This window comes from Globicephala melas, chromosome 11 (assembly GCF_963455315.2).
Source record: "Globicephala melas chromosome 11, mGloMel1.2, whole genome shotgun sequence".
In the NCBI taxonomy this organism is placed as follows: Eukaryota; Metazoa; Chordata; class Mammalia; order Artiodactyla; family Delphinidae; genus Globicephala; species Globicephala melas.
The window spans coordinates 51,240,011-51,260,151 of NC_083324.2; the positions used below are offsets into that span (position 1 = coordinate 51,240,011).

General features: G+C 40.0%; 1 protein-coding gene across 2 annotated transcripts in view; it reads left to right on the forward strand.

The window, feature by feature from the left end:
- UBP1 (upstream binding protein 1) overlaps nucleotides 1-20,141 on the forward strand; it is a 70,950-nt gene that overhangs the window by 26,245 nt on the left and 24,564 nt on the right. For both annotated transcript variants that reach the window (XM_060308783.2, XM_030830070.3), the window contains one exon: nucleotides 18,003-18,079. In XM_060308783.2, the coding sequence (XP_060164766.1) occupies nucleotides 18,003-18,079 (77 nt within the window). The remainder of the gene's footprint in view (nucleotides 1-18,002; nucleotides 18,080-20,141) is intronic.

Here is a 20,141-nt window from a genome sequence, read left to right on the forward strand (position 1 = left end):
CGCAGGACGCTCTGCGGCGGCAGCGATCCACGTCCGCCTCTGGATTCCGAGATGGCAGTGGCATCTTGCACCTGCCCCCGGAGCTCGGGTAGGTGGTGCGCTGCTGCCTGAGAGTGGGCACGGAGAAAGAAGCTTCTGTGGCGGCTCACCCCTCTCCTTGTGTGCCCCCCGCAATGGTGCCTTGCCTCTCCGGCAGGCCCAGGCTTCTTCCTCGACTCCCTCGGTTGTGGCTCACCACACCCTAGCCCCCTCAGGCCGTCTCCACACAGCCAACCTCAGTCCTCACCTCCCGGTCTGACCTCCAAAGCCTGAGCCTCAGCACCCAGCCCCCACCTGACCCAGTGGACGAGTGTCCCAGGCTGGGGAGTGCTGCTCTGTGGCACCAACCATCTGTGCAGGTCTCTCTCCACTTTGCCCTGCACGACCCGGTTGCTGTGCTCCCCTCCAAGGCTCTGAACCTCCCCCTCTGTCCCAGCTGATCTCCCAGGCAGTAGGGGACTTCCCAGGGTGCAGGAACCTTTCTTCTTTCACAGCTCCCTCCCAGGGGCATAGGTCCTGTCCCGATTCATTTCTCTCTCTTTCTGTTTCTTTTCTTTTCTTTTCTTTTTGGCCCTACCCAGTTATGTGGAGATTTTCTTGCCCTTTTGGAAGTCTGAGTCCTTCTGCCAGCATCCAGTAGATGTTCTGTGAGAAGCATTCTGCATGTTGATGTATTTTTTTTAACATCTTTATTAGAGTATAATTGCTTTACAATGGTGTGTCAGTTTCTGCTTTATAACAAAGTGAATCAGTTATACATATACATATGTTCCCATATCTCTTCCCTCTTGCATCTCCCTCACACCCTCCCTATCCCACCCCTCTAGGTGGTCACAAAGCACCGAGCTGATCTCCCTGTGCTATGTGGCTGCTTCCCACTAGCTATCTGTTTTATATTTGGTAGTGTATATATGTCCATGCCACTCTCTCACTTTGTCCCAGCTTACCCTTCCCCCTCCCTATATCCTCAAGTCCGTTCTCTAGTAGGTCTGCGTCTTTATTCCCATCTTGCCCCTAGGTTCTTCTGACCATTTTCTTTTTTTTTTTTTTAGATTCTATATATATGTGTTAGCATACGGTATTTGTTTTTCTCCTTCTGACTTACTTCACTCTGTAGGACAGTCTCTAGGTTGTAGATGTATTTTTGATGTATTTGTGGGAGAAGGTGAGCTCCACGTCCTACTACTCTGCCATCTTGATCCGATCCCCCAGCAGAGTATCTTAAGTTGATCAGACTCACTTTTCAAAAGGAAACATTCTAAGTAGTGCATGTATAGTTTTGATTTTTTTTTACAGAAGACTTTCCTGAAATATATAAAGAGAATCAGGCATAGATATGGAAAATAAAAATGATTGATTTTTATCTAGGAATTCCAGTAAAATTCCATGGATATTTTTTAGCTGGGTGACATTGCCCTGGGAAGTTTCTGCAAAGTATGTAAAATGTGTCTCAGTGACCCATTTTAGTATAGTATCATCTGTGCATCAGCTTTAACAGTGTGACTGTTAAATATTGACATAATTTACTCCTTAGTCTTCCTGTTCTTAGGAGTTAGATTTTTATTCAGATTTACTCATGAGTTAATTTACTTATCTTCAAATGAACTCTTCAGCTCCACCAAGGGAAAATGACTCATCATGGCAGTGTTGCCTTGTTTATCAAAAAAGGATACAGAAGCTTTATAAAGAAGGGATTAGATAGGGCACTTGAAGTTGTTCTTCATCAGCATAAGTTTTAATTCCTTTAAGCTTCCCCACTCATTATAATAAGTGAGAGAGAAATTAAGCAGTCACTTTTTTCTCTGTTACTTGGAAATAATAGTGACAGTGAAAGCACAGTTATCCCCACTTTATATTAAAGCTTTAGAGGGAGTAATTTTTTCCTGCAGCTATCTTTTTAGATTGACCATACTTTTTATAGGGACTTAAACCCAGAGATTTCTAATTCCAAACCTCATTTTCTTAACCACTGAGTCTCTTTACTAGAATAGTTCCAGTGTTTTCTAACTTTTCAGTTAATGGTCACCATTTAAAATTTAACAGTGTAACTGAATGATTTATATACATGGTTCAAAGTTCAGAAGGTATGAAAGAGTATACAGTAAAACTCTTCTGCTCGCTGGCCCCAAGTAGCCATTGAATTAGAACCCTTTTTAGACACCTAAGAAGATTGTAATCCTGTTAAATGATACCCTTTGTATAACAAAAATATTGTATCATTAATTTATTTATTCCAATAAACTTATTCTGTGATGACTGAATTATATGCTTAAGCATAGTTGTGGTGAATATAATGATCTTGTCACTAAAGGATGAAATTTAAGAGAGAACTTCCATCCCTAAAGTAATGCCTGGTAGAAGAATGAGATAGAACTGCCCAGGATATATGCACCTCTGCTGCATATGGGACGTCTTTAACACACATCATTCACATACCTTTTTGTTCCATTTAAATGTGTCAGCTCGTTACGGTGACTGGTGATTTAAATGTTTTTCTTCATGTAGCGGGGTGAGAGGTAGAGGGCAGCAGTGAGCGGTTGTCATTAGCTGTCTCTGGGGCCAGGCTGCCTGTGTTTAGATCCCATTACACCACTTGCTTGTCCAGGCAATTTCCTTTAATAAAATAACCCCCACCTAAGGTAGCTGAGAATTAAATTGAGTTAATATGTGTAATGCACTTATAAGGTGGCCAGCACATAGGAAGCACAACACTAGCGTTTGCTGCTGTTACTATTATTTATAACTAGATAGCTTTAATGGTTTCTGATTGTACTGGAAAACCAAGTGGTTAGACCTTGGCTGATGTGTTAGTTTCCTATGGCAGATAGATGAGCAATTTTTACAAATGGTTAGAATGCAACCCTGGGACTAGATACCTGTGTAATGACTCAGGATTTTTGCCAGGTTTGTTGGCAAGTATGATTACAATCTTTTTTTTTTTTTTTAATTTATTTTGGCAGCATTGGGTCTTCGTTGCTGTGTGCGGGCTTTCTTTGGTTGCGGCAAGCTGGGCTTTCTTTAGTTGCGGCAAGCTGGGCAGGGCTACTGTTCGTTGTGGTGCAGGGCTTCTGTTGCAGAGCATGGCTTCTAGGAGCGCGGGCTTCAGCAGTTGTGGCTTGTGGGATCTAGAGCGCAGGTTCAGTAGTTGTGGTGCATGGGCTTAGTTGCTCCGAGGTATGTGGGATCTTCCCGGAACGGGGCTCGAACCCATGTCCCCTTCATTGGCAGGCGTATTCTTAACCACTGTGCCACCAGGGAAGTCCCTACAATCTTTTAAATAAGCCTGTAGCAGAGTTTGTTTGTTGTTTGTTTTAATATTTATTTATTTGGCTGCATCGGGTCTTATTTGTGGCATACGAGATCTTTCGTTGCAGCGTGCAGGCTCTCTAGTTGTGGCGCGTGGGCTCTAGAGCGGGCAGGCTTAGTTGCCCTGTGGCATGTGGGATCTTAGTTCCCTGACCAGGGATCAAACCCACGTCCCCTGCATTGGGAGGTGGATTCTTAACAATATTGACCACCAGGGAAGTCCCCCTGTAGCAGAGTTTTGAACTGTAGAAATAACATGTTTGCACTGCTTAGCAACTGTGGCAGGTAGAATAATGGTGCCTCGAAGATGTTCGTATCCTAATCCCCAAAACCTGTGAATATTTTAACCTTATACCAAAAGGCACTTTGCAGGTATGATTTAATTAAGGCTGTTGAGATGAAGAGATTATCCTGGATTATCCAGGTGGCCCAGTGAAATCACAAGGGTACTTAAAAGTGAAAGAAGGAGGCAGGAGAGGCAGGAGTCAGAGGGAGATTTGAAGATGAAGGAAGACTGCCACAAACTAATGGATGTAGGCTACTTCAAGAAGTAGATAAAGTCAAGGAAGTAGATTTTCCCCTACAGCTTCCAGAAGGAATGCAGCCTGCTGACAGCTTCATTTTAGCCCACTAGACCCGTTCTGGACTTCTGAACTCTAGAACTGTGTGATAATAAATTTGCATAGTTTCAAGCCACTGAGTTTGTGGAAATTTGTTACAGCAGCAATAGGAAACTAACCCATCAACCAAGGCAAATGTGTACTATGTAGATGATCTCCAAAGTGGTGCATAATGAGCTACTGTTGTGTATCAGAGCTGTTTTCATAGTGTGGCTGTCATTTACTCTTAAGATTTTAGACAGAAACACTCTGCATACTATAGTACTTACTGCCTCCTAGCTTATCTCTGAAGGCCCAGTCAAAGCTGGGTCTTGACATGGGCATCTAATGAACCCTGAGCCCTTGCACGCATGAGTGTGTGTGTGTGTGTGTGTGTGTGTGTAAATGTGCACATATATGTATATTCAAATATATGGACTGTATACACATGTGTAATGAACATACATGAGGATAAGTGGATTTGTGGAGCATGTGTGTGTATTGGAGTGAGAGCTATCCTAGACTGTTACAGGATTTACAATCCTGTCAAATAATAAATGACTATTTAATGAATTTTGGTTGCTTATAAAGGAATCATAATGTAATTTACTTTAAACAGCTTTAGAATGACTTAGTTCTTAATTTGGGCATAGACAAGTTATTCCCAGGAGAAGGTCCCGAATGCTTTGTGCTAGAAACAGCATTGACTGACTGGATATTTGTAGCTTTGCACAGAGCAGTGGTCTCCAACGACAGCATGCATTGGGATCACCTAGAAGACTTGTCAAACATGATTGATAGAGTTTCTGAGTCAGTGGGTCTGGAGCGGGGCTGGAGAATTTGTATTTCTGACGAGTTTCCAAGTGATGCCGATGCTGCTGGTCTGGAGACCATGCTTCAACTTTTTATTACTTTGAATATTCAGGCAAATATGTGAGCGTCCCCTCACCACCACTTCTTATAGACAGATTTCCTCAGAGGAGCGTTGACACATAGGTGGGGCTGTAGCTATTCTTAGGCCATAGCTTGGTCACTCCTAGTAGCCTCCCCTTCAAGCTCATTGCTCACCTTCTGCCTCCGGAGCAGCTGTTGCTAAAGAATATTTGCCATTGTGTAATACCATTGTGCAACATAAAGAAAAATAATCTTGTGTAGTCTTAACTTCATCTCAGGTAGAAATTGGAACAAGTACTGATGCTTTAGAGTGTCGGTTTTTGTACTGTTTTGAATGATAGAAGTACAGAGTTTAAAAGCTGTATTTGTGTTTTTCTGGTTATGCCTGGGCAGCTGTCCTTTTCAGCTCTTAGGTAATGAGAAAACTTAAACCTCTAACTTTTCTAAAAATTATTAAATATTTATTTATTTGGCTGCATCGGGTCTTAGTTGCGGCATGCGGGATCTTTCGTTGTGGCGTGTGGGCTCTCTAGTTGTGGTGCGCAGACTCTGGAGCGCACGGACTTAGTTGCCCCACAGCATGTGGGGGTCTTAGTTCCCCGACCAGGGATCGAACCCCATTGCCAGCATTAGAAGGCAGATTCTTAACTACTGGACCACCAGGGAGGTCCCTAAACCTCTAACTTTGTGGAGTAAAAAAACTGTAGTTCCAATGTGGAGCCACAGAAAGGGGAGTAAGCAGTTGCCTATCCCTTTGGGCAGGGATCTGGCTGGAATAGGCTGCCCCTTGTCCAGTAGCCCCAGCTGAATCCATGATGCTTCCCCACCATGATATGAGTGACACGACTTCTTGTTTTCTGGTTTTTTTTTAATAGGAATATCTTACTATTCTGTTTTTTTTTTTTTTTTTTTTTTGCGATACGCGGGCCTCTCACTGTTGTGGCCTCTCCCGTTGCGGAGCACAGGCTCCGGACGCGCAGGCTCAGCGGCCATGGCTCACGGGCCCAGCTGCTCTGCGGCATGTGGGATCTTCCCAGACTGGAGCACGAACCCGTGTCCCCTGCATCAGCAGGCAGACTCTCAACCACTGCGCCACCAGGGAAACCCGCTATTCATTTTTATTTATTTAATTTATTATTACATTTTGGCTGTGTCGGGTCTTCGTTGCTGCGCACAGGCTTTTTCTAGTTGCGGCAAGCGGGGGCTACTCTTTATTGAGGTGCATGGGCTTCTCATTGCAATGGCTTTTCTTGTTGTGGACCACGGGCTGTAGGTGCACAGGCTTCAGTAGTTGCAGCACATGGGCTCAGTAGTTACAGCACACAGGCCTTAGAGCATGCAGCCTTCATTAGTTGTGGCACACAGGCTCTAGGGCACATGGGCTCAGTAGTTGTGGCTCATGGGCTTAGGTGGTATGTGGGATCTTCCCGGACCAGGGATCAAACCCGTGTCCCTTGCATTGCCAGGCTAATTCTTAACCTCTGTGCCACCAGGGAAGTCCCATGAGTGAGACTTCTGATCTTAAACTGTTGATTTATTCCAGATCAGCTTATTGCTGCTATTAGATCAGAAATACCTGTTCATATGGAGGCCAAATTCTACTTGGAGCACCCTGTTAATTAACCAATATTAGCTACCTTGCAAACAAGTTTTAGGTCTAGGAAATAAAGTAGCATGTCTATTGGATTAAAAATACTGTTAAATGATTGACGCTTCAAAAAAGAAAATATATTTTTTGGTAAGTTCGTTTTACACTGTGGTAGATTTCCTTGAGGTTAGCTTTGGTTCTTGTTATAGATTAAAGTTCTGTATTAGGACCTTAGAAATAAATGCTTTGAACTTAACCAAGGTGGTTCTGTCACACCTTGGGCTCCATTTTGCTCTAGAGTCCATCTTACACTCTATATTCAAAGGTAGGTGGGGACATGAACTCATAGCACTTACATTTTTCAATTCTGTCAGTGCTTTTGCTTTTCTAAGCCAAGAAAGGAGTAAACAAATCCAAACATGACAGGTAAATTCAGAAGATAAAGCTAAAAATAGGACTAGTAACTTTTAGAGTATTGCAGTTTGTGTTAACTTTATACTTCGTTGGTAGTGGGACCTTTTTAACATTTCATTTGGAACCTAGACTAACATTTCAGGAAGTTGTTTTATTAGGAGAATTATGGAGGGGGATCAAATAGAAGGAGAAATTGAACCAATAAAAGTCTGGTAGTATATCAATGGATATTGCCATTGAGTAAAACTTGGTAGGGAGGGATTTCTAAATAGTGAGAGACATGGGATAAAACTGAAGAAGGAAGAAAGCTAGGACATATATAGTTTCCAACAGGGAAATCATTTGAAGCATAATAAGTGTTACAGAGCCTTTTTTAAAAACCTGCTTTTGACTTCAGAAGAATAAAAATCTATAGTGCTTTAATACAGGAGCAGCCAAGCCTGAGATCTGTTCGTGGAAACAGATTGAACTTTATATTGAGCACAGAAATATCCTAAGGTTGAGGAGGAAAAATAATACAAAAGAAGATAATACAGAAGAAGATAAAATAATACAAAAGAAGATAAGTAAGGCACATTGAGATTTCTTCCTTTGATCTTTTTCAATCCTTAGAATTTTGAGTTTTTGAGGACCACAAGGGAATCCTGGCGAGAGAAGTTCTCCCTCCCTCCTTGTGCATTTGGTCCACCTCCCATCTCACAGACTGCTTTTCTTTGGGTTATTCTCAGATTTATAAATCAACTTGGTAAAATGTATGCAATTGCACTCCTTGATTTTCTCTCTGAGATCTGCTTCTTGTGGTCTTCCCCATGTCAGGAAGTTCCTTAGCCAGAAATCTGGAGTAACCCTCAGCTGCTCTTTCTCTCACACTTTAATTAATATACCAGAAAATACATAGGCTCTACCTTCAGAATCTCTCCAGAGTGACAACTGCTTCTTAAACCATCTCCACCTCTACTGTCCATAGATGAGAGTGACTGTTTCCCTTTAGCCACGACATCTCAAACTGAGAGATTCATGCTAATCTGATAGGTGAAAAGCCATTTCAGTATGGCTTTAACTTGCATGTCTCTGATGGAGTTCAAATGTCTGAATGTCTTTTTTTTTTTTCTTGGCCGTGTGTCGCTTCCTGCGGGATCTTATTAGCTCCCTGACCAGGGATATAACCCGGCATCCTGGCAGTGGAAGCATGGCGTCCTAACTGCTGGATCACCAGGGAATTCCCAGACGTCGAATGTCTTTTTCTTTCTTTTTTTTAAAAATAAATTTATTTATTTATTTATTTTTGGCTGCGTTGGGTCTTCGTTGCTGCGCGCAGGCCTTCTCTAGTTGTGGCGAGTTGCAGTTGTTATGGAGCTTGGGTTCTAGGTGTGCGGGCTCAGTAGTTGTGGCGCATGGGGTTAGTTGCTCCACGGCATGTGGGATCTTCCCAAACCAGGGCTCGAACCCGTGTCCCTTCCTTGGCAGGTGGATTCTTTAACCACTGTGCCACCAGGGAAGCCCTTGAATGTCTTTTAGTATGTTTAAGAACTGTTGGCTTTCCTTCTTTTGTGTGAAGTACATGTTCATGTCATTTGCTCATTTTCTGCTAGGGTTGTTGGGCATTTGTTAGCAATTTTGTAAGAGTTCTTTTCCTTTGGTACTAGGGAGATTAGCCCTCTGTGACTAATGTGAGGCGCAAATATTCCCCCTCTTGATAATCAGAATCCCTGAGTCAAAAGATGCAGTGTTTAACTTGTTAACAGGTGCAAGCAGACTGTCTTTCAGAAACAGTTTATCAGTTTACATTTCCCCACATTTTATGTGCTTATTTCTCCCCCATCTTTACCCACTTGATTTTTTAAATTAATTAAACAGTTTTTTGTTGATCTGATAATCACAAACATTTTGTTAGTTTTTGTGTCCTAAATTCTTGAGGTTGAGTGTAATTTCAGATATGTAATGCTGTATTTATCAATGATATCTATTCATTTGCTTTTAAAAAATCTTTTATTTTTTAACTTTTTAAATTGAAGTATAGTTGATTTACAGTGTGTTAAATACTGCTATACAGTAAAGTGATACAGTTATACAGTTATACACAGACACACGCATATATATATATATATATGTACATTCTTTTTCATATTCTTTTCTGTCATGGTTTATCACAGGATATTGAACGTAGTTCCCTGTGCTATATAGTAGGACCTTGTTGTTTATCCATTCTATATATACTAGTTTATATCTGCTAATCCCAAACTCCCAATCCCTCCCTCTCCCGCTCCCATCCCCCTTGGCAACCACTAGTCTGTTCTCTATGTCCGTGATTCTGTTTCTGTTTCATAGATAGGTTCATTTGTGTCATTTTTTAAAGTCTTTATTGGGGCTTCCCTGGTGGTCCAGTGGCTAAGACTCCATGCTCCCAATGCAAGGGGCCTGGGTTCGATCACTGGTCAGGGAACTAGATCCCACATGCTACAGCTAGGAGTTTGCATGCTCCAACTAAAAGAGCCCACATGCCACTACAAAGACCCAGCAGAGGTCTTATTTAAAAAAAAAAAAGTCTTTATTAAATTTATTACAATATTGCTTCTGTTTTATGTTTTGGTTTTTTGGCCGCGAGGCATGTGGGATCCTAGCTCCCTGACCAGGGATTGAACCCACAGCCCCTGCATTGGAAGGCAAAGTCTTAACCACTGGACCACCAGGGAAGTCCCCTGTGTCATATTTTAGATTCCACATGTAAGTGATATCAGATGGTATTTGTTTTTCTCTTTCTGACTTACTTCACTTAGTATGATAATCTCTAGTTGCATCCGTGTTGCTGCAAGTGGCATTATTTTGTTCTTTTTTATGGCTGAGTAGTATTGTATTTTATCTATTTACCACATCTTCTTTATCAATCTGTCTGTTAGTGGACATTTAGGTTGTTTCCACGTCTTGGCTATTATGAATAGTGTTGCTGTGAATATAGGGGTGCCTTTATCTTTTTGAATTATGGTTTTGTCTGGATATATGCCCTGGAGTGGGATTGCTGGATCATATGGTAATTCTATTTTAATTTTCTGATGAATGTCCATACTGTTTACCATAGTGGCTGTACCAGCTTACATTCCCACCAACAGTGTAGGAGGGTTCCCTTTTCTCCACACCCTCTGCAGCATTTGTTATTTGTAGACTTTCTAATGATGGCCATTCTGACCTTTGTGAGGTGGTACCTTATTGTAGTTTTGATTTGCATGTCTTTAATAATTAACTGTGTTGAGCATCTTTTCATGTTCCTACTGGCCATCTGTATTTCTTCTTTGGAGGAATATCTCTATAGGTCTGCTGATTTTTCGATTGGGTTGTTTGTAAATTTGGTGTTCAGTTTTATGAGCTATTTGTACATTCTGGAAATTAAGACCCTGTCTGTTGCATTGTTGGCAGATATTTTCTCCCATTCTGTAGGTGGTCTTTTCGTTTTGTTTATGGTTTCCTTTGCTGTGCAAAACGTTGTAAGTTTGATTCGGTCTCATTTATTTTTATTTTTATCTCTGTTGCCTTGGAAGACTGACCTAAGAAATATTGGTATGATTTACGTCAGAGAATATTTTGCCTACGTTCTCTTCTAGGAGTTTTATAGTGTCATGTCTTTTAAGTCTTTAAGCCATTTGAGTTTATTTTTGCGTACGGTGAGAGGGTGTGTTCTAACTTCATTGATTTACATATGGCTGTCCAATTTCCCAACACCACTTGCTGAAGAGCCTGTCTTTTTTCCATTTTATATTCTTGCCTCCTTTGTCGAAGGTTAATTGACCGTAGGTGTGTGGGTTTATTTCTGGGCTCACTGTTCTGTTCTGTTTGTCTGTATGTCTGCTTTTGTGGCAATACAACACTGTTTGATTACTGTAGCTGTGTAGTAGTGTCTGAAGTCTGGGATGGTTATGCCTCCTGTTTGCTCTTTTTCATCAGGATTGCTTTGGCAATTCTGGATGTTTTATGGTTCCATATCAATTTAGGATTACTTGTTCTAGTTCTGTGAAAAATGTCATGGGTAATTTGATGAGGACTGCATTAAATCTGTAGATTGCTTTGGGTAATATGGCCATTTTAACAATATTCTTCAAATCCAAGAGCATGAGATATCTTTCCATTTCTTTGAATCATCTTCAGTTTCCTTTATTAATGTTTTATAGTTCTCAGCGTATAAGTCTTTCACCTCTTTGGTCAGGTTTATTCATAGGTATTTTATTTTGGGGGTTGCAATTTTAAAAGGTATTTTTTTTTAATGTTCTCTTTCTGACATTTCATTGTTGGTGTAAAGAAATGCAACTGATTTCTGAATGATAATCTTGTATCCTGGTACTTTGCTGAATTCGTTTATTAGATTTAGTAGTTTTTGTGTGGAGTCCTTAGGGTTTTCTATATATAGTAACATGTCATCTGCATATAGTGACAGTTTTACCTCTTCCCTTCCAATTTGGATACCTTATGTTTTGTTTTCTTGTCTGATTGCTGTGGCTAGGACTTCCAATACTATGTTGAATAGGAGTGGTGAGAATGAGCATCCTTGTCTTGTTCCAGATTTTAGCAGGAAGGCTTTCAGCTTTTCACCATTGAGTATTATATTGGCTGTGGGTTTGTCATAAATGGCTTTTATTATGTTGGGATATGTTTCCTCTATATCCACTTTGGTAAGAGTTTTTTTTTTTATCATGAATGGATGTTGAATTTTGTCAAATGCTTTTTCTGTGTCTTTTGAGATGATCATGTGGCTTTTGTCTTTTGTTGATGTGGTGTATCACGTTGATTGATTTGCATATGTTGAACCATCCTTGTAACTCTGGAATGAATCCAACTTGATCATGGTATATAATCCTTTTTATGTGTTGTTGGATTCGGTTTGCTAATGTTTTGTTGAGAATTTTTGCATCTATATTCATCAAAGATACTGGCCTGTAATTTTCTTTTTTCGTGGTATCTTTGGTTTTGGTATCAGGATGATGGTGGCTTCATAGAATGCACTTGGGAGTGTTCCCCCCTTTCAGTTTTTTTGGAAGAGTTTGAGAAGGATAGGTATGAGTTCTTCTTTATATGTTTGGTAGAAGCCATCTGGTCCTGGACTTTTGTTCATAGGGAGTTTTTTTTTATTACAGATTCTATTTCACTTCTAGTGATCTGTCTGTTCAAATTATCTATTTTTTCTTGATTCAGTTTTTGTGGGCTATATGTTTCTAGAAACTTTTCCATTTCTTCTAGGTTGTCGAATTTTTGGCGTGTAATTATTCATAGTATTCCCTTATGGTTTTTTGTATTTCTGCAGTATCAGTTGTTAAGCCTTCTTTTTCATTTGTTACTTTATCTGGGTTCTCTCTCTTTTCTTCTTGTTGAGCTTGGCCAGCAGTTTGTCAGTCTTGTTTATCCTTTCAAAGAACTGGCTCTTGGTTTTATTGAATTTTTTTTCTATTGTTTTTTATTTTTTTCTTAATTTATTTCCTCTCTGATAGTTATTATTTCCTTCATTCTGCGACTTTAGGTTTTGTTTGTTCTTCTTTTTCTAATTCTTTTAAGTGATAGGTTGTTTGAGATTTTTCTGTTTCTTGAGGAAGGCCTGTATTGCTGTGAACTTCCCTTTAAGAACTGCTTTTGCTGCATCCCATAGATTTTGTATGGTTGTGTTTTCATTGTCATTTGTCTCAAGGTATTTTCTAATTTCCTCTTTGATTTGATCATTGACCTATTGTTTTTTTAGTACCATGTTGTTTTGTCTCCATGTAATCGTGTTTTATTTTTCTCATATCTTTTTCTGTGGTTTACTTCTAGTTTCCTGCCATTGTTGTCAGAAAAGATGCTTAAGATAATTCCTGTACTCTTATTAAATTTGTTGAGGCTTGTTTTGTGCCTTAGTATGTGGTCAGTCCTAGAGAATGTTCCATGTGCACTTGAAAAGAATGTGTATTCTGGATTTTTCGGATGTAATGTCCTGAAAATATCAATTAAGCCTAACTTGTGTCATTTAGGATCTCTGTTGCCTTATTGATTTTCTGTCTAGAAGATATGTTCATTGATGTCAGTGGGATGTTAAATTGTTGTATTGTCAGTTTCTCCCTTTATGTCTGGTTAGTCTTTGTTTTATGTATTTGGGTGTTTCTTTATTAAGTGCATATATGTAAAATCCTCTTCTTGTATTGATTCTTTTATCATTATATAGTGTCCTTTATCTTTCCTTATGGCCTTTATTTTAAAGTCTATTTTTTCTGCTATGGGTATTGTGACCCCCACTCTCTTATCATTTCCGTTTGCATGAAGTATCTTTTTCCATCCCCTTACTTTAAATCTGTGTGTGTCCTTTGCCCTAAAGTGGGTCTCTTGTAGGCAGCACATTGTAGCCTCTTATTTTTTAATCCAGTATGCCACTCTTTGTCTTTTGATTGAAACATTTAGTCCATTGACATTTAAGGTAATTATTGATAGCTATGTATTGGGTTGGCTCAAAAGTTCATTTGCTTTTTTTCTGTAAGCTGGCTTTAGTATTGCTTAGTTATCCTTAACTTCATTTGAAACAATTTTGTTAGACTCTATTGTGACAGCTATCATATCAGTGTGCATTAAAAAAACCATCAAAATTGGTGAATTTTTGTGTAGCTATTTTAATATTGAAGATGGAAGAAAAAAGCAACGTTTCCAGCATATTATGGTTTATCATTTCAAGAAAGGTAAAAACGCAACTGAAACGCAAAAAAAATTTGTGAAGTGTATGGAGAAGGTGCTGTGACTTATTGAACATATCAAAAGTGGTTTGCGAGGTTTCGTGCTGGAGATTTCTTGCTGGACGTTGCTCCACGGTCAGGTAGAGAGATTGAGGTTGATAGCGATCAAATTGAGGTATTCATTGAGAACAATCAGTGTTATACCACGCAGCAGATAGTCGACATAAGCAAAATATCCAAATCGAGCACTGAAAATCATTTGCACCAGTTTGGTTATGTTCATCGCTTTGATGTTTGGGTTCCACGTAAGTTAAGCAAAAAAAAAAACTTCTTGACTGATTTCCGTATGCAATTCTCTACTTAAACGTAACACACCTGTTCTGTTTTTAAAACAAAATGTGACAGGCGATGAAAAATGGATGCTGTACAATAATGTGGAATGGAAGAGATCGTGGGGTAAGCGAAATGAACCACCACCACCAACCCCACCAAAGGCGGGTCTTCATCCAAATAGGTGATATTATGTATATGGTGGGATTGAAGGGAGTCCTCTATTATGAGCTCCTTCCAGAAAACCAAACGATTAATTCTAACAAGTACTGCTCCCAGTTAGACCAACTGAAAGCAGCACTTGACAAAAAGAGTCCAGAATTAGTCAACAGAAAACACATAATCTTCCATCAGGATAACACAAGACAGCATGTTTCTTTGATGACCAGACAAGAACTGTTACAGCTTGGCTGGGAAGTTCACCAGACATTGCGCCTTCAGATTTACATTTATTTTGGTCTTTACAAAATTCTCTTCATGGAAAAAATTTCAATTCCCTGGAAGACTATAAAAGGCATCTGGAACAGTTCTTTACTCAAAAAGATAAAAAGTTTTGCAAAGATGGAATTATGAAGTTTCCTGAAAAATGGCAGAAGGTAGTGGAAGAAAATGGTGAATACATTGTTCAATAAAGTTCTGGGTAAAAATGAAAAACGTATCTTATTTTTACTTAAAAACCAAAGGAACTTTTTGGCCAACCCAATGTTTATTGCCATTTTAAACCTTATTTTCCCATTGATTTTTATTTCTTCTCTGTCCCTTTTTCTTTGTTCTTGTGTGTGTGTGTGCATGTGTGTGTGTTCTGATTATTTTCTTTTGTATTGATATTATACTTATGTTCTCTTATTTTTGTGAATCTGTTCTATGTTTTTGATTTGTGATAACCCTGTTTTTCAAGTATGTTAACCCCTTCCTATATCTACTTGCCTTTGATAGTCATATAGGCTCAAGCACATTTTAGGGAGAACAGATTCTACATTTTCTTCCCTGCCCCGCATTTTACAATTTTTTAAATTAATTAATTATTTATTTTTGGCTGCGTTGGATCTTTGCTGCTGCAGACAGTCCCTCTCCAGTTGCCGCAAGCAGGGGTCACTCCCTGCCGCGGTGCACGGGCTTCCCATTGCAGTGGCCTCTCCCATTGTGGAGCATGGGCTCCAGGTGCACAGGCCACAGCAGTTATGGCACGTGGGCTTAGCAGCTGTGGCTCACAGGCTCCAGAGTGTAGGCTCAGCAGCTGTGGCGCACAGGCCCAGCTGCTCCGCAGCATGTGGGATTCTCCCGGACCAGGGCTTGAACCTGTGCCCCCTGCATTGGCAGGCAGATTCTTAACCACTGCACCACAAGGGAAGCCCCCATTTTACAATTTTGATGTCCTCTTTTACATCTTCATGTTTATCCTTTTGCTGTTCATTGTGGTTATCATCACTTTCACAGAAATTTTTTAATCTTTTTAAATCTGTACTAGCTCATTTAAATGATTTATTTTCCAGTTGTGATTTTCTCTTTCCTATAGATTCTTCATTTCTGTTTAGGGAAGACCTTTCAATATTTCCCTTAGGATGGGTTTGGTATTGCTGTATTCTTTTAGTTTTTGCTTGTCCGAGAAATTCTTTATCTCTCCTTCTATTCTAAATGATAATCTTGCTGGATAGAGTATCCTAGGTTACACATTTTTCCCTCTCAGAACTGAATATATTGGGTTGGCCAGAAAGTTCGTATGGGTTTTGCCATAAGACGGTACGGGGAAACCTGAATGAATTTTTTGGCCAACCCAATATCTTGCCACTCCCTTCTGGCCTGCAACGTTTCTGTATAGAAACCAGCTGATAGTCTTATGGAGGTTCCCTTGTAATGAACTCTTGCTGCCTTTAAAATCCTCTCTCTTTAAGTTTTGCTGTTTTTGTTATAATATGTCTTGGTGTAGGTCTGTTTTGGATTTATCTTGTTTGGGACCCTCTGTGCTTCCTGTACCTGGATATCTGTTTCCTTCTTTAGGTTTGGAAACTTTTCAGCCATAATTTCTTCAGATATTTTTTCAGTCCTCTTTTCTCTTTCTTCCTCTCCTGGAATTCCTAGTATGCATAGGTTGGCATGCTTTATATTATCCCATAGGTCTCTTATGTTGCTCTCATTTTTTTTTTTTCATTTGGCTTTCTGTCTTGATTGGGTGGTTTCCATTATTTTATCTTCCAGTTGACTTGTTCTTCTGCATTATTCTTTCTGCTATTCATTGTCTTTATCTCAGCTTTCACGTCTGCAAATGAGTTTTCTAATTTTTCTTGGTTCATCTTTATAGTTTCTAGCTGTTTTTTTTTTTTTTTTTTTACAGTAATCTGCATTTCTGTCAATAGCCTTTCTTAATTCCTTCAGTATTTCCATTGCCTCTGTTTTGAAATCGGTGTCTTAGACTGAAGAGGTCTGCTTCATTGTTTGTTCTTTCAGGGTAATTCTGTTGGTCTTTTAACTGGAAGTGGTTCCTCTGCTGATTCATTTTACTTGTGTTTATCTTACTCTGTGAGTTTAGGAGAAAGTTACCTACTTTGGTCTTAGAGGGCTGTTTATGTGGGGGTGTCCCTGTGTAGCTTGTACGTGTTTAATATATTTGGTACGAGGCTGTTTTTAGTATGGATGCCTGTTGCCTCTTTACTCATTGTGTGCTGGTCATTACCCCCGAGAGGGGCGGGGTGTGTAGATGCCATGGCTGGTGTCTGGTCTGGCAGCGGCTCAGGCACACCCTCGGAGCACGCAGTGGGGGCAGCAGCAGCTCGTGACCACTCCTGGGGTCTGGGAGGGTGGCAGTAGGGGCTCGTGACCACTCCTGGATATTCATTTCCGTTTTTAAAGAAGTTATTGTTTATTCTTTTTCCAGGTTCAGATCCATTGTTAAGTATGCTGCAGATTTAACTTTTTAAAAAATCTCTCTTACCATAAGGGTGTTTTTAGTTTAATCTCTCTCAGTGTGTTGAATGAATTTGACTGTTCCTTAGTGGTGTATACAGCAGTTGTTTTCCTTCACCAACCTTGGAGTGATTTAGTCTTATTTTGGTAACTTATGTTTTGACCCTATGATCTTGTACTCTTTGTATATTTTTGTAAGCCCAGTGGAGTGTGGGCAAGGTATTGGTAGTTTTATTATAAAGAGCCTCAACTTCATGTTACTAGAAGCACTCTTTAATTACTGCTAATTTTCTGCATATCAAATTATGCTGTCATTTTTATTATTTAATGGCAGGTAATCCAAACATCTTTTTTGTGGATTTGGAGCATATTACTAACTCTTGGCAGCAGCAGCTTATTTTCCTAATTAAATAGATTGGTGTGTGAGTTTCTATTCGTGTTTTTTTTATGGACCCTAATTGAGCAGTGACAAGATGTGAGTTGGGTTCATTGGACACAAGGGAGAAAGCTCCAGGATTATAATTTGACCTTAGTTTACACAAAAACCTGTTCCTAGTATCATTATTCATAATAGCCAAAAAGTGGAAATAACCCAGATGTCTGTCAGCTGTTGAATGAATAAACAAAGTGTGTTGTATGCATTCAGTTGAATAATTTGGCCATAAATAGGAAAGACTGACACATGCTACAACCTGGATGAACCTTGGCAACATTATAAGTGAAAAAGCCAGTCACAAAAGGCCACCTGTTTTGTGATTCCATTTATATCTACTGTCTAAAGCAACCAAATCCCAAGAGAAAGAAAGTAGATTGATGAGTGGTTGTGAGGGGCTGGAGGTGGGTGGATGAGAAGGGACTGCTCACGGGTATGAGTTTTCTTTTTGATGATGAAGGTGCTCTAAAATTAATAGCAGTTTGGGCTGCACAGCTCTGCATTTACTAAAAACTAGTTAATTGTACACTTTAAAAGGATGAATTTTATGGCATGTAAGTTATACCTCAATAAAGCTGTTATGAAAAATTGGTCTCAGATAATGAGTGTGAGAGGATAATAGGAAAGTAAACTGACTGAGGAACTCTTCAGTCTTCTTTGAGAGTGGAAGGAGGAAAATATGATTTGCAGGGAAGAGAAAGATTAACCTGAGTTTGCTTCTTTAGAATTTAATATTGGGCAGTCGTATGTTTGAGTTGAATTTTTGTTACACAGAGTGATGTTCTTTATATGGATTGTTTTTGATACACAATTTTTAAAAATAGGTCAGTCTTACGAAATTCGCATGCTGGATAATCGGAAAATGGGAGATGTGCCTGAGATCACTGGAAAACTGGTAAAGGTAAGGACCATCTGTTTAAATTCCTAAAAGATACTGCAGTGACTCAAAAAAGTAGCAGTTTTACTGCAAGAGTTTTGTTTTTTGTTGCAGGAGTTATTAAAAATTATTTAATTTCACTTTAAGAAAGTAATGGCTATATTAAAACTCTTTTGAGCTATATTTTGTTTACTCCTCTGTAAAATAGGAATTATAGTAATTACTGAGTGAAGTAAATGTGAAGGCCCTCTGGAAACAAAGCGCCAGAGAAAAGTTAGTTGCAGCTAAAGGAGGGAGAAAAACCCACTACCACAACAAAAACTTTGTTTCTCTTTAAAAGTAGAAGATAGTGTGGAAACTTTGTTTCTCTTTAAAAGTAGAAGATAGTGTGGAAACTTTCTCTTTCAAAGTAAAAGATAGTGTGGGGGGAAAATATAAGTGTTACTTTGAAACTTTTATTTCACCTCTTAAAATTTCTCTAAGTAAAATTTGATCTCTTCACGCTACTGGTGTATCTGAATGAAGAGTCCGTTATTCCAGGCCTAGGAGGCGCAGCCAACCCATTCCTTTTAGGATGGATGTGCCTTCAGACCCATCCCCGGCCCCTGCAGTGTCATGCAAGGTGGGTCCTTCTAGCCTCTACCTGTCACGCACCACACAGTATCATAAACTCCAGAGCATTACAGGGCAAGGGTTACGGAAGAAGCTTAATTGGGAAAAGGGAAAACTTCATTGTGGCTAACTGTTAGCAAGGGAGAAGCAGGATGAGTTCTCTCGGTCCTTCCATCTTCCTACAGAGAGGCCTGTTGGGGCCCGAGTGCTGCTGGGCCCTCATTGTGGAGAGGCATTCCATTGGAAAGACCCATCCCTTTTCAGACTGGCGAGCATGGGGAAGGCAGCCTGTGGGGGGAGTGGACAGCAGTACTAATGCTAACAAATTAGGCTTGTCCAGAAAGCAGCTGCTCAGCACTGGAGGCCTGAGAGTCTTTGGAGTACTCTTCCCACTCCTGGGGGCAGGAAGCTCCCAATCCTGTGAGAGGTTCTAGTCCCCAGTGGATCATTGTCTTGCCAACCTGGAGTAAGCTCCCAGGTTTCTTCTGACTCCTGAGGCTCCCAACATTCTCAGAACAGAAGGAGAGAAGTTATTTACCCATTCTCACGTGTGCCATCTGAACATGGAGTCTATCATGTCTGTGTTCCATCAATGGGTTTGATCATTTCCCTAAAGGGTGGGTCAGATGGCCTTATTTTTTTTATTCCCTCCTATTGGCTTTCTCACCTGTATTGAACACTAATTAGATTCACCCTTTTAAAAAGGCATCAGCACTGTTCCCAGTGAGCAAGCCCTATTGAATTGGTTATGCTCTGCTGGACTCTAGTGACAAACAGCTATGGTTTGGTCAAGGAGCAACAGCTCTCATTTTTCAGAGTCTAGAAGGCTAGCAGTGTTGAAGATTCTCTCAGCATGTCTTGCTCCCAGCTCGTCATTCATTGTCAGACAAGTATTGGGCATCCCGGCAAATCTTTGCCAAATTGTACCACACCTGGTTAAAATTCAGCCTAGTAATATATTGTTTAAGGGAAGATGTGAGTGAACTCTTGTCATTGTGAAAGTCACAGGGTTACTTTTTAAGAAGTCTTAGTTTCATCTTCCACTTGATAAGCCACATGTCTGATTTTTGGTGGATGTGGCAGAATACATCCAGTTACATCCTGAGAGCTTGCCTGGGATTCAGAGTTACAGTCTGCTACTGCCAGAGACTTCAGGATAACTTTCTTAAAGACCACATGCTTCTTCATCTAGAGGATCCCTAAAATACTCTGCAGCCATCTAGAGTTTAATTTCCTGGCCCCATGATCTTTGACTCTGCTATTGAGGGGGGCCGTCTTCGGGATCAAATGCCGCTGATCAGAGGTGCTTTGGAACTTCTTGACCTGCTTAAAATATTCAGTGACGTGCTTTCTCTGATTGTTCTCTTTCTGTCTTATTGTTAGGGCCCCTTTATCTGTGGCTGATTCTCTAGGTGTATTGTCTCCTTTTAGTCAGAACTTCCAGATAACAGCTTTTCCCCTTCCAGTTTTATTT